The 14053-nt window shown below is 40.2% G+C and overlaps 1 protein-coding gene across 2 annotated transcripts in view; it reads right to left on the reverse strand.

The window, feature by feature from the left end:
- Positions 1-14053, reverse strand: part of atp8b1 (ATPase phospholipid transporting 8B1) — a 56149-nt gene that overhangs the window by 10919 nt on the left and 31177 nt on the right. For both annotated transcript variants that reach the window (XM_035991554.1, XM_035991555.1), the window contains exons 12-21: positions 13113-13303; positions 9761-9845; positions 8963-9086; positions 8099-8142; positions 5362-5518; positions 4395-4583; positions 3730-3842; positions 3404-3568; positions 2049-2160; positions 487-562 (exon numbers count right to left, since the gene is read on the reverse strand). In XM_035991554.1, the coding sequence (XP_035847447.1) occupies positions 487-562; positions 2049-2160; positions 3404-3568; positions 3730-3842; positions 4395-4583; positions 5362-5518; positions 8099-8142; positions 8963-9086; positions 9761-9845; positions 13113-13303 (1256 nt within the window). The remainder of the gene's footprint in view (positions 1-486; positions 563-2048; positions 2161-3403; positions 3569-3729; positions 3843-4394; positions 4584-5361; positions 5519-8098; positions 8143-8962; positions 9087-9760; positions 9846-13112; positions 13304-14053) is intronic.

Below are 14053 nucleotides of genomic sequence, written 5' to 3' on the forward strand. Positions count from 1 at the left end.
TCTAAACATTATCAACCTATTATGCACCATGTTCATTAAACTTATTTCACTCTTAAATGAAGTCGCTCCTGAAATAACAGGGAACTGTTGAGCGACTGGCATAAAAAATAGGGAGAGAAGCAGGTTAATTTGACCAGTGATGAATATGAACATGGGGTGCAGGGGGCTCTACTGAGGACCTTTTACGACTCTGTGGTGGCATCAGCCATTTTCAAAGGAGTGGTCTGTTGGTGCAGTGGCAGATAGGAAACGACTTGACAGACTGATTACAGTTTTTTTTCCGATTGCTAAACGATCTGCATTTCCAACAGTCACCTGAGCCAAACAGTTTACATCACCTGCAAAACTCATTCCAAACAACTCTTCACACACGTCTCAAAACAAACAAGGCACAGTGCAGCCAAACACTGTGAACATCCTCACAGTTGATCTTCAGGGCTTCTAATTATATTACTTTTTAAGGCTCGGACATTTTAATCAACTCACTTGACGTCTTCTCCGTAGTGGATCTGCATGTCGTCTGTCAAAAGTGAACAAGAATATCCAATGTTCTCTGCCGTTTCTAGGGAGAAAGATAAAACACATTAAAAGTAAGAGAGGAGGAGAAAACGTGGCACAATACTTTTTCTATTATCAATTAAGTCAACTCAGTGTTCACTTCCTACGTGCCAAATCAAGGAAGAAGCAGCTTCTAAACTGTAACTGCATTTTCGTATCATCCATTTAAAAGGCAACATTAATATTTAGATGCTTGGTGTCAATCCAGTTTTATGTATCCAACTATAGCTGTGTGTGTGTGTGTGTGTGTGTGTGTGTGTGTGTGTGTGTGTGTGTGTGTTCAGTACAGCAGCGGGGGCCAGCAGTTGCTACATCCCTAGACTGCTGACTGCTGTTCACCAGCTCTGCAACCAAACGGAGAGCCTACGAGCCTCTGTACAGCAGCGGGGGGCTTGTTCAAAAAAGCGACTAGCGACAAATCTAGCCACTTTCTGTAGAACAGAGACGCCAGTATTGTCCAGCGAACGTAAGCTCTCTCCCTTGCAGCCACCAGTCACTCTCTCAGACTGAGGAGCAGCAGCGAGCCTACGGGTGCGTCATGTAGTGGACGTGCCGTGTAGTACTGCAGATAGGGGCTGGGCGCTGTAACAAATACTTTCTATCGCTTCTAAGTAAATACAGCAGAACTCAGAGCACAGCTGTTGTCTTTAACTTATGTGTTAAGTGATTTTGTCAGAGGATGTGGCGGTTATAAAAATCATGATTTCAGAAGCACAAAAAAAGAAACTTTTTTTGCAGCAAGCGATCAGCTTTTTCGAACAGGCAAGCGTTACAAACGCATTTGTTATTTCAAAGAGAGGTATGTTCATTCATAAACGCAAAAATAATCTTTTATCCTAGAGCTGTAGCGAATAGTTCGAAGCTTCATTCAAAACTTTGACTTGAAATTCTGAATCAACATTGAATGCTGCGCAAGTTGTTTTTTTGCATGTCTATAAATTCTGTTTAAACCCGGTATTCCTGCACAGTTTCAGATAAAGATTAGGATAAACTAATAATATTAGTTTTATACTATTTGTAGAAGCAGATTCCAATGACGTGCCTACATAGGACTGTTTCTGACTTTTGTGAGCCAAACATTTCCAGTGTTTCTGTCTTAGCATAATGTTGCTATAAGCCTAAGGGCACGATTATTATTTCACCATTATTTTACGCCCTTATTGGATTAGCCTGCTGTCTACATGTATTTATGTTGACGAAACTGAGTTCTATTCATTAAAGAAAGTTGACTCAATAAAAAAAGACCAATCCAATCCATTACATCACTTTATTCTAATTGATAATTTTGTTTGGGTATTTTTTTCGAGTGATGATATTATAAAATATGCCAATAGATATTTAAAATACATTTAAAATCATCATTCTGTACAGCCCTTCTGTAACCATTTGTGTGTTTATTTTCATTGAGACATTGGTTCTTATGCCTCATAATCATTATATTAGTACAGGTCACCCAACAGTATAACTCGTCTCTGTAGAGGTGATAGTACCTTTCTTGTCTCCGGTCAGGACCCAGATCTTGATGTCGGCCATGGCCAATTTGGCGATGGTCTCCGGCACTCCGTCCTGCAATTTGTCCTCAATGGCTGTCGCCCCAATCAGCTGGACAGAGGGATACAGATGGTTAGATACGGCTGAGGCTTGTTTTTAACTTTTACAGATGTTCATCAAAAATGCCCTGTGAAGAGTAAGGGCCTCCACCACTTACTTTTTTGAATATTTAAAACAGAAATTCAATAAATACATACATTACACCTCTAAATCTGAGGCCATGGTTATCAGCAGGAAACTGATTCGGGTGGGGAGTCCTTACCCCAAGTGAAACCTAGGGGTCTTGTTCTCGAGTGAGGGGACAATGAAGCGAGAGATTGGCCGGAGAATTGGTTCAGCATTTGCTGTACCCCACCGGCCAATTTTCGTTCTTACCCTCACCTATGGTCATGAAGGATGGGTGCTGACCCGAAAGAACTAGATTGAGGGTACAAGCGGCCAATATAGATTTCCTCAGGAGGGTGGCTGGTGTCTACCGTAGAGATAGGGTGAGAAGCTCAGCCATCCGTGAGGAACTCGGAGTAGAGCCGCTGCTCCTTTGTGTCGAAAGGAGCCAATTAAGGTGGTTTGGGCATCTGGTAAGGATGCCCCCTGGGCGCCTCCCTAGGGAGGTTTTCCAGGCACGTCCAGCTGGGAGGAGGCCTCGGGGAAGACCCAGGACTAGGTGGAGGGATTATATCTCCACCCTGGCCTGGGAACGCCTCGGGATCCCCCAGTCAGAGCTGGTTAATGGCTGATGCCTGGAGCACCTCCCTGGGCAATATGAATGTTTTAGTTATCTATTATGTAATTACAAATGGTGCAATTCACAAAACTTTTTTTTCACTTTTTACTTTTAACTTTTTAACATGCATATGTTGACAATTGTGTGAGTTGCATGTGTGTGAATTTGAGATGTTTGAAAGGTATATTTAATGTGTGTTTAAAGTAAATTTTTGAGCACCATCTAATGTAGTGCACCCGAATCTCATTGTATTTAAATGAAATGACAATAAAGGAATCTTATCTTATCTTGCCTAAATGTGGTTCGGGAAAGGGATCCCCTGGGGAGCTGCTGCCCCTGCGACCCGACCCCAGATAAGCGGGTGAAGATGGATGGATGGATGGACGGACATACAATACACACAACAACACATTAGCTTTCGCCATTATGTTTTCTACCTAATCTGTTGAAATGATCAGCAGCATTAGATGCTATTTTTATTGTTTTAGTGATTTGGCCATTTCCAGATTGGAGGAGGGCGCTTCTACAGTTTCCTGTTTTCACACCAAAGTGAAGTTGTTTTCCACTCACCATCAGGTTGCTCTCAATCTGCTCGTACACGCGGTCGAGGGCAGCGTCTCTGTCCGACATGGCCACCTGTGCCTCTTGGTGTAACTCGGACCAGGCTTCGTACTCGTCTGCGCTGATGTCTTTGTAACACAAGCACAGCGTCCGCAGAGTCGCATTGGCAAAGATCTGAAGCACAAGACACAGATCATGTTTCCTTCCACAGAATCAAGAGAAACAGCTACATTCATGCATATCATGGTTTCTACATGTGTCTGCTTTGCCAAGACCTACTGCATACAGCAATAAAATATAGCATTGTAAATGAGAATTAATCCACGCAAACTCACATCCAGAGCTGTCTGGGTAGTTTCTTTGTGTCTGGATTTGGGGGAAAGTCGCTCGTAGATGACAGTGTCGGCTCCTTTACAGTAGAGACGAATACGACCATCAGGAAACTTCACTGAAAGTGAGAGAATAGACAGTAGGACAGAGGATCAGAGGTGAGATAGACTCATTGTTTTGCAAGTATTTAGCCTTTGGCTATGAATTTTTGAGTCAGGTCTAATGAAACAGATCTCAAATATAAAGTTGTATGGCATTGGGTCAAAATAAACTACAGTGTATGTTCACGGTAACAAAAAAACATGTCACCCAATCCAACAGTGTTGCTCACTGTGTTTTTATAATAGTTTTTTCAGACAACAATGGAGCTCTATGGGACAGAGGAAGAAGATAATACACAAGGATAGTACTGTAGTGCCAATTCATTTTTAACCACTAACTTGGTATTTTATACACTTTTAAGAAAGATTTTTTTTAATTCAGTTTTTTCTCGTGTTCATTGAATGCAGCTCCCTTTTTGTCTTTTTGTAGATACGTTACCATTGGGTTAAGCTACTTAGTAGGTTTTAAGCAGCTGGCAGGTCTCTATTATTTTTAACAGAAATGACGTGTTTGCAATGTGCAATGTGCAATAGCGTGTGTGTGTGTGTGTGTGTGTGTGTGCTCGTACAGATGATAGACATGCGCTTGCGGTCGGAGTTGAAGTCGAGCAGCGCCAACATCTCGTAGGTTCTCTCCTCCTCCATCTCCTTGATGGTGATGGTGTCCTGCGTACGAGACAGAAAGACGTAGCCGAAGTTCCTGGCTGCCGTCACCAGGGCGCCCTCATCAGGAGACGCCGCCTGGTACACCAGACCATCTGAGAGAAACATATGAACCCATACATGAGGAGGTTGTGTGAATTCAATTCAGATTATTTAAGAAGGGGGCAGTGCAAACTAATAAAACACGTGACTATACATGACTTTAAAAATCCCGTAATTAGCCAAAAGGCTATTTTTCATCTGTAGTCCTCTGGCCTTGATGTTAAAAAGGCTTTTTAAAATACAAATAAAACAAGAAAGAAAGACAACGCAAGCAGAGCAGACCTTAGTACAAAACCAGATACAGCACAGAATTTATAAGGTTACCAACAAAGCAGAACAGGTTACAAGGTAAAACAACAGAGCATATGTCTAATGCAATACATTCAGTTTTCTGTCGGTTTAGTTTTTTTAAAGATTATTTTTGGGGGTTTTATGGCTTTAAAATTGATAGTACAGCTTGAAGACAGAACAGGGGCGAGAGAGGGGGGGCATGATATGCAGCAAAGGGCCAAGGGTCGGATTCGAGGAAAATTAAGAATCAAATTAAGAATCAATGCCACCGACATAACCAATCACACTATGACAGACGCTCCACTTAGCACCAACTACAATGTTTCATTTTAAATGAACGTAGCCTACTGGCAGTCTGGCACATGTGGGTGCTCAGTATTTTCCGTGGGAGCTCGAGCTCCGGGGCACCCACGGTATGGGCGCCTATGCTTTAGGGTATGTTGGGGTTGACTGACAGGTCAGCCAAACGTGGTGGCTGTGGTGTATTTATCACACCTCAACTCCACTCCCTTTGCCCAAACTGGGATTTTAGAAATGTACCGTCTTTGTGCTCCACCATGACTGTGTGACAGAGAGAGAGCAGTTTGAAGAACTCATTAACATCTTTGTCCTTCCCGGATCGGATGCATTCCACCAGGGAATGATCCACGAACTGGAAACTTCTGTCAGCATACTGGTTCCAGCTCCAGTCCACCGGCTAAAGGGAAAAACCAGGAAAATGGTATTGAAAACTACAGTACAAATAGTCAGCAATTATTCTGTCAAATTAAGTAGCTAACCAATCAAAATCAATATCCCTTTTGTTGTGAATCATTTAGATTTCCTTCCTTAGCTTAGCAGTAAAAAAGAAATTTGCCTTAGAAGAGGTACTTATTATTTATGTCATTTAAGCATATATTGTGATCATCCACGTTATTCTTTGTGATTTTATCAATTTTATTATTATTTAATCATTTAAATCCAGTGCATGTGTTTTAAATTTTAATTATAATGATTTATTGACTGCTGTTACTGTATCTAATCAAGCTTTGTTGATCCTTAATAAATGTCTTCATATTTGTTCTGTTTCATTCCAAGTAGTCTTTGTAATATGTCTGTAATCTCCATGTGGTATGTGTGGCTGCCATCTTGGCCAGGATTGTCGCGTTAGAGATCTGTAATCTCAGTGACTCCCTTTCCTGGTTAATAAATTATGTGTGTGTGTGTGTGTGTGTGTGTGTGTGTGTGTGTGTGTGTGTGTGTGTGTGTGTGTGTACAATAAATATAAAATATGTACTGTACATGTTGTATATGTACCACATGAAATACAAAAGGGCACTTCAGTATTTGTGAAACATGGGCCATGGCTGATAGATTTTACATCATCATTTATCTGTATCAGTGTTGTAGTCATATTCAATCAATATTTTAATCAATATCTAAAAAAAATGCTTTGTTGAGGAATATCAGCTTATTTTAATAATGTTTTAATAATTTAGAGAAAGGGTCACTTTACATATGTTTAGAATTAAATACGGTTTGTCATATTTTCTCCAACCAATGAAACATTTGATGATTCTAACATTGAGTCACATTTTACATTGTGAATCATCTTATTTTGGAACTACACTCTTCTTCTAAAGCAACCATATTTATCTGTGTGTTTATACAGTGAGGAAAATAAGTATTTGAACACCCTGCTATTTTGCAAGTTCTCCCACTTAGAAATCATGGAGGGGTCTGAAATTGTCATCGTAGGTGCATGTCCACTGTGAGAGACATAATCTATCCAGAAATCACAATGTATGATTTTTTAACTATTTATTTGTATGATACAGCTGCAAATAAGTATTTGAACACCTGAGAAAATCAATGTTAATATTTGGTACAGTAGCCTTTGTTTGCAATTACAAAGGTCAAACGTTTCCTGTAGTTTTTCACCAGGTTTGCACACACTGCAGGAGGGATTTTGGCCCACTCCTCCACACAGATCTTCTCTAGATCAGTCAGGTTTCTGGGCTGTCGCTGAGAAACACGGAGTTTGAGCTCCCTCCAAAGATTCTCTATTGGGTTTAGGTCTGGAGACTGGCTAGGCCACGCCAGAACCTTGATATGCTTCTTACAGAGCCACTCCTTGGTTATCCTGGCTGTGTGCTTCGGGTCATTGTCATGTTGGAAGACCCAGCCTCGACCCATCTTCAATGCTCTAACTGAGGGAAGGAGGTTGTTCCCCAAAATCTCGCAATACATGGCCCCGGTCATCCTCTCCTTAATACAGTGCAGTCGGCCTGTCCCATGTGCAGAAAAACACCCCCAAAGCATGATGCTACCACCCCCATGCTTCACAGTAGGGATGGTGTTCTTGGGATGGTACTCATCATTCTTCTTCCTCCAAACACGGTTAGTGGAATTATGACCAAAAAGTTCTATTTTGGTCTCATCTGACCACATGACTTTCTCCCATGACTCCTCTGGATCATCCAAATGGTCATTGGCAAACTTAAGACGGGCCTTGACATGTGCTGGTTTAAGCAGGGGAACCTTCCGTGCCATGCATGATTTCAAACCATGATGTCTTAGTGTATTACCAACAGTAACCTTGGAAACGGTGGTCCCAGCTCTTTTCAGGTCATTGACCAGCTCCTCCCGTGTAGTTCTGGGCTGATTTCTCACCTTTCTTAGGATCATTGAGACCCTACGAGGTGAGATCTTGCATGGAGCCCCAGTCCGAGGGAGATTGACAGTCAAGTTTAGCTTCTTCCATTTTCTAATGATTGCTCCAACAGTGGACCTTTTTTCACCAAGCTGCTTGGCAATTTCCCCGTAGCCCTTTTCAGCCTTGTGGAGGTGTACAATTTTGTCTCTAGTGTCTTTGGACAGCTCTTTGGTCTTGGCCATGTTAGTAGTTGGATTCTTACTGATTGTATGGGGTGGACAGGTGTCTTTATGCAGCTAACGACCTCAAACAGGTGCATCTAATTTAGGATAATAAATGGAGTGGAGGTGGACATTTTAAAGGCAGACTAACAGGTCTTTGAGGGTCAGAATTCTAGCTGATAGACAGGTGTTCAAATACTTATTTGCAGCTGTATCATACAAATAAATAGTTAAAAAAATCATATATTGTGATTTCTGGATTTTTTTTTTTTTAGATTATGTCTCTCACAGTGGACATGCACCTACGATGACAATTTCAGACCCCTCCATGATTTCTAAGTGGGAGAACTTGCAAAATAGCAGGGTGTTCAAATACTTATTTTCCTCACTGTATGTGTATAGAGTCTATATATATTTTTACCCTTACTCGCTCCAGTACCACTCCCGCAGCTGTAGTCGGTTCACCTGTGGAAAAGGAAAGCAAAAACTTGGAATGACTGAACTGCACATCTACAATACAGGGTACAGCAGCAAGTCATGGCTGTAAAACCAAATGAAGAACACATACACATATGGATGGTGGCAAAGAAGGATTACCAGATGTAGAATATTGTCATGTTTTTTTTTTTTCAATTTGTTACTTTTTGTCTCCTGTTGGTTTACATGTTGTTGTATATGCTTTTTAATATGTGCCCTAACCAGCCTACATAACATCCCTGTTAGGTTCTGCATTTTATTCTTCTTCTTTTGTGAAGCACTTTAAGCCATTTGCACACTTTAGATCTGTATCTTTTGTAGCTGCTACATAACAATATGTTGGCTCTGCTTTTATCTCCCTTTATCTCCAAAGGGATCATTAAAGGCAAATTTTTCATCTTTCTGATAACAAGGCTGTCAACAGGTTCATACAAAGAAAATTACAAACCCTTTAGTTCCTGCAGAAACTCGGTGTATGTGTGGAACACTGATTTCATCTAAACATTCTGCACTGTTGGTGTTTTTGTTATCAATAAAACAGTTGCCATTGCAATACAAGGCAGCAGGTGTCAGTCTCTTCTTTCTTTTTTGCTCTTTACCTCCACATCTACTGGTTTCATTTTTCCTCATGTGCCTGAAAGGGTGAGTTCCTTCGAAAAAGGCCAGAGTTTCAATAGCGCTGAGTCACTGTTACTGCCAGGGTTAGGGAGTCAGTTGTCACTGCCTCATGTATCACCATTTTTGGGGTAACAAAACCATTAAAATGTACTTTTTAGTATTTTTTGAGTGAAATCAAGCATATCTGTACCGTAGCTGCGCCCAGCGATTGTGCACTTCTTGAACTGCATGATGTTCTGTGTGAGAGTTCCCGTCTTGTCGGAGAAGATGTACTCGATCTGACCGAGCTGCTCGTTCAGGGTGGTGGTTCGAGCCTGCACAGGGGCAAAAACCGATTTAAAGAAAAATACAAAACGATGCACAGGCCAAGATATCACTGCTGATCTGATGCCGGTACAAGTCCTACTTTTTTTTTACCAGCTTTTACGGAAACTTTCAACTGCATCCCATGCTCTTTATCAGCGAATGCAGCTCAGGATGCTCATCTGTCTTAATAGGATCTCAAGATTGAACTTTGGCTATTTGAGGGGGTTGAATTAATAGCAAAACTAAACTTGCTGATGAAGACAGTGAGATACAGTAGAAAGACCCAGAAAAAGCTTGTTGGTGGATGTTACGATTTTTTTGTAAGAAAAGGGGTGAAAAGGTTTTGTTCTTTTTTCCTTTAGCTGTGAAAAGTTCCACCGCTACAAAATTATTCGATTGTACTACTTTGGTAATGCATTATAACAAAAAAACTTAGCATTTGATGTCAAATATCATCTCTAATATCAGCAATACATACAATCTACATTGTTATAGTCATTTCTCTATAAGTAAACATTGTGTTTTTACAGTCTGAAGGACTGAAACATTGTTAATAGGGAATATAACTTTGGTTCTTTCTCTTTCCTGGAAAAAGTAAAACATCCTCTGTGGACAGGATGTGAAGTGTGTTACGTTTGGAATAAAGTCAGGAAATATTATTATAATAGCAGTAGTAATGTACCTTAGCTGGTGTGTCTTTCTCTAAGAAATACATCTGCAGGTCCCAGTTGATGAACTTACTCTGGCCCAGACGAATCACCTCCACACTGAACACAAAGCACACAAACAGGACATGACACTTACACGTTTGATTTGGACATTTCTTGGAGGCAGAGCTCCTCTTTGACTATAGTGTATAAGTGTGAAAGAAGGAAACATATACTATGAAGCCTCTCTGCTGCCAACTTAAACTTAGGCAGTTAAGTTACAGTCTGTGGTAAAACTGTCTATAGTCTGCTGACAGTTGCAGTGGCTTGTAGTGCAGTTGGTTATGTTAAATGGTTGACAGAAGAGTGAAAGTGATATTGAACCCGACCTGGAACCAGCTAAAGTTGCTCAGCGTTTGTTAATTGAAGTTACAAAGAACATTTCTAACTGAAAACAAAGTAATTGTCTAATTGTAGGTTTAAAGCTGCACAATGGAAAATCATTATAGATGTTTTCCAAACTGCCAGGAAAAAGGAACAATAAATTATCTCAGCCATGTTGATGACATCATTCCCTCATTATTCAAAAGCTCTCAAAGAACAGTAGGTATTTTGGCGAAACGTATCTTAAATGTGGGTCAAACATTCTTTCCCGATTTTTTTTTATTTGTTTTGTTTTGCTTATTTGTGAACTAATTCATACTTTTTTTTTTAAGGGACTTCCCGATCCCGATCACAGTATCGGATCAGAGCCGATTTTGGCAGTTTTTAGCTGATCGGGGATCGGCATTTACCTTGTTTACTTTACCCCGATTATGTACATCAGTAGTAATCACCGCCTTTTATCACACACGCCATGCCCAACAGACGCACCACACTTTCAAACCAAGATGGGCCATTAACTAGTGTCTGTCCAGAGAGTGTCTCGTAACTTGCCAGCCCTTGGCAACAAGTAAAAAAGTCCGTCTTTCTTAGTCATCCGTTTTTTACAGAAGAGGACTACTCTAATTCTCCACACTTCTTCCGTGATTCCACCAGGAAACCACGCTTTCAGGCCGGTATTCCCTGGAGCAGACATCGGAAAACACGAGAAGAAAATCAAAGATTGACTATTAAGCACAAGATGTGTCACTAAATTTCGTTTTTAATCAAAGAATGACTATTGGCGTCACCAAGGTCAGTTTTCGCTGTCCAGCAGGGAACTTGAAACTGTTAATTCTTTGGTTGGGGCTTTGATACTAAAGAGAACTATTTTGGTGTTGAGAGAAAAGACTCATTTACTGCTCTAAGTTAAATGTATTAAGCTTAAGACGTATTTTAGTTACTTTGTTTACTTATTTTTGTAAACAAAGAAATGGTGTGCAGCTCTATTATCTGAGCAAATACAAGTATCGGATCGGGACTCGTTATCGGCAGATATTCTATGTAGACCTTTTTCACGGCAGACATGTTGACATGTCATAGTAGGAAAAGCACAGGTGTATTCAAAACCACTAATTATGGCTGCATTCCACCCTGGTATTGTGCATGCTGACTCACTGAAATAGCTTACTGGAACACTTGATGGAATTGAGCCATCGTTAAGGTTATCAATTTCAGCTGTGCTTTTCCTACTATGACAAGTCAAAATGTCTGCTGTGAAAAAGGTCCATTTGAAAGAACGGGAGTAAAAAAAGCTGATTGATTTGTTATTTTGTTTTATTTTGATGTGTCTGAAATAAATTGTCTTCATTCATTCACTCAAATGAAAAAGGAACATGCAATTGAAAACAAGAACAGGAGGATTGGGATAGGTCATCTACTGGACACAAACAAATACATGAACAAAAAAGAAGAACATTAAAATATATTAGTTTACTGAGAGTTTAACAATCCCATTCCACCCATGTCTTTGTGTAGTCAAAGTATAATTCTGTAGTATAAGTCATCTTTTCCATGAAGAGTCGATCGTTTCATCTTCGACAGTGTCTATTGAAAGGCCAGTAATAGGGCTTCTCTGAAGCCAGCATTTAGTTAACAGCGCTGTTTACTTGCAGAAAGATATTCAGCAGATAGCTCTCACTTTTACACAAACCTTTGGGCATATCTGACATAAATACATAAACCCAGTATTCTTGACACTACACATCCCACTAACCTAAATACCGTATTGGTCCCAATATAAGACGACCCTCATTATAAGACGACCAGGGGGCGTCTTTTAAGATTCATTTCTGGAAAAAATGTGAACTTTTTGAAGACCAAATCTTGTTTTTATAAAGAAAATATGTTTATTTGAAAATAATTCTAATAAAATCACATTGAATAAAACAAGGCAGGTTGTTGTTTTCAACATCTTTTAAATAAAATAATATTTTCAATATCTTTTTAGAAGAAATTGTCACATTTAAAGTAACGGTAAATATTTCCTAGGCCTTCAGCAGAATGACTGCTCTGGTAATGGGCATCCCATTGTTCCGTTTTTCAGTCACGTAATCACACACTCTCCTGTCAATCTCTTGGAAGCGGACGCTTTAGGGACCACGGTAAGATTTTCTCGGGCTGTTTGCATTTTTTAGACCTCGTTGTACTTCCGTTGTACTTCCGTTCTACTTCCGACTTTTAGGCTTCATTGTTGCTGGATATATCATTTGTTTCATCTAAATATGAACGTGGATAATGTTAGTGATAGCGATATGCTTGCTACAGTTACACTTCTAATGAATCGGTGAAAACATGTTTTATTTCTCTGAGTCACGGCTTTGTTCTAACACCGCTGGGCGCTCTCTCTCTCTTCAGTCTCTCTCTATCTCGCTTGACCATATAACGTTACTGTGCTTTCGGGCGGTCGTTAAGGCTCCGTCTCAAACTCTGCCATTTCCACCAGCTGTTTGTAACATTAAAATAAACTGGATTTTGGATGATTTCATTTCTATAGTTTATAGCTGACTTTCCCAGCTGACTTCTCTATTGGCTGTTGGAAAAAAAAAAAAAAAAAAAATACTATATATATATATATATATATATATATATATATATATATATATATATATATATATATATATATATATATATATATATTCCTTGGAATAACTGTATCGATACAAGGGTGCAAAGTATCGATCTTCTGTTATATAACTTGCACATGAGAATTCATATTTTTGGTACTAGAATAATAAAATCAATTGCTTCCTCAGTCTACTAGATGGTGCAGTTGGGGGGGGGGGGGGGGGTGTTCTGGGGAGGTCAGCTGGGGTTTTCCTTTTAGGGCAGAATTTGAAGATGGAAAAAAGGTAATTGTAGAATTTTGCAATAATATTGTATCGTGACAAAAGTACCGTGATAATATATCTTGGGGCATCTGGTGATTCCCACCCCTACTAAATATGTGGGTATGGTTTTACTGACCTGACATATAGTGAAATGGGCACCATGGTGTTAAGGGCGATGATGTATCCCCAGAACATGAGGAAGCCTCTGTAGGAGGAGTCCTGTTTTTTGCCGTCGAACAGATACCAGGCCTTAGAGCCGATAGCCTCGTACCAATAGGTGTGACCGATGGCCAGACCTGCCGCCACCAGGATCAGCAGCACGAAGATCTACAGGGAGGGAACAGAAACACACTTACACCAGGGGCGATTCCAGGATTTTTTAAGTGGGGTGGCACAGGGGGGGCATTTTATCAGAATAAACCATAGAACATCTTCTTAGAAATATAGGAAATATTGGATAGGATAGAACAACAATGTAATTCTGCTAAATAAAACATCACATTGATTATTAGTTTCACTTGTTTTCATTTTAAACAAATTGTATATCCGAATACAATACACATTCCTATAGGCTCAGTCTGCCACTTTTTTAGAAAAACTATTCCAGTGCTGGTTCCATGGTATCAGAATTTTGGATGGTGATCATGGAAACATTAATTGGTCATGTGACAAGAGCTGGGAAAATTGGCAGAACAGGCAGCCAAGTGACAGTACTCTGATCCAATGGAAATCACAATTGTCAGATTGACAGCACTCTAGCCCAATGATTGGGGGGGTGCATTCATATTTCAGTGGGGGCCGGTGTAGTCTCGCTTTGCCAGACCTTCCTCCACAGCTCTGCACAGAAGGGTCTGGCTAGTCCACACAGCATTCAGGGATGGGAGAAAAATGTGATCTGGTTTATTGGCATTTCTTTAAACCAATCACAGTCTTAATGGGCGGCACTAAACACCGAGAAAAGCCACGTTGCCGCTGAAAAATAGCCTCGGGAAGATTTTGGTGAAACGTGTACGTTCAAAAGTTGTTTTAGTCGTGCAACAGAAAACTCTGTAGATAGTCTAGCTAGGTGTCTGGATT

The sequence above is a fragment of the Sander lucioperca genome, chromosome 14, assembly GCF_008315115.2.
Source record: "Sander lucioperca isolate FBNREF2018 chromosome 14, SLUC_FBN_1.2, whole genome shotgun sequence".
In the NCBI taxonomy this organism is placed as follows: domain Eukaryota; kingdom Metazoa; phylum Chordata; class Actinopteri; order Perciformes; family Percidae; genus Sander; species Sander lucioperca.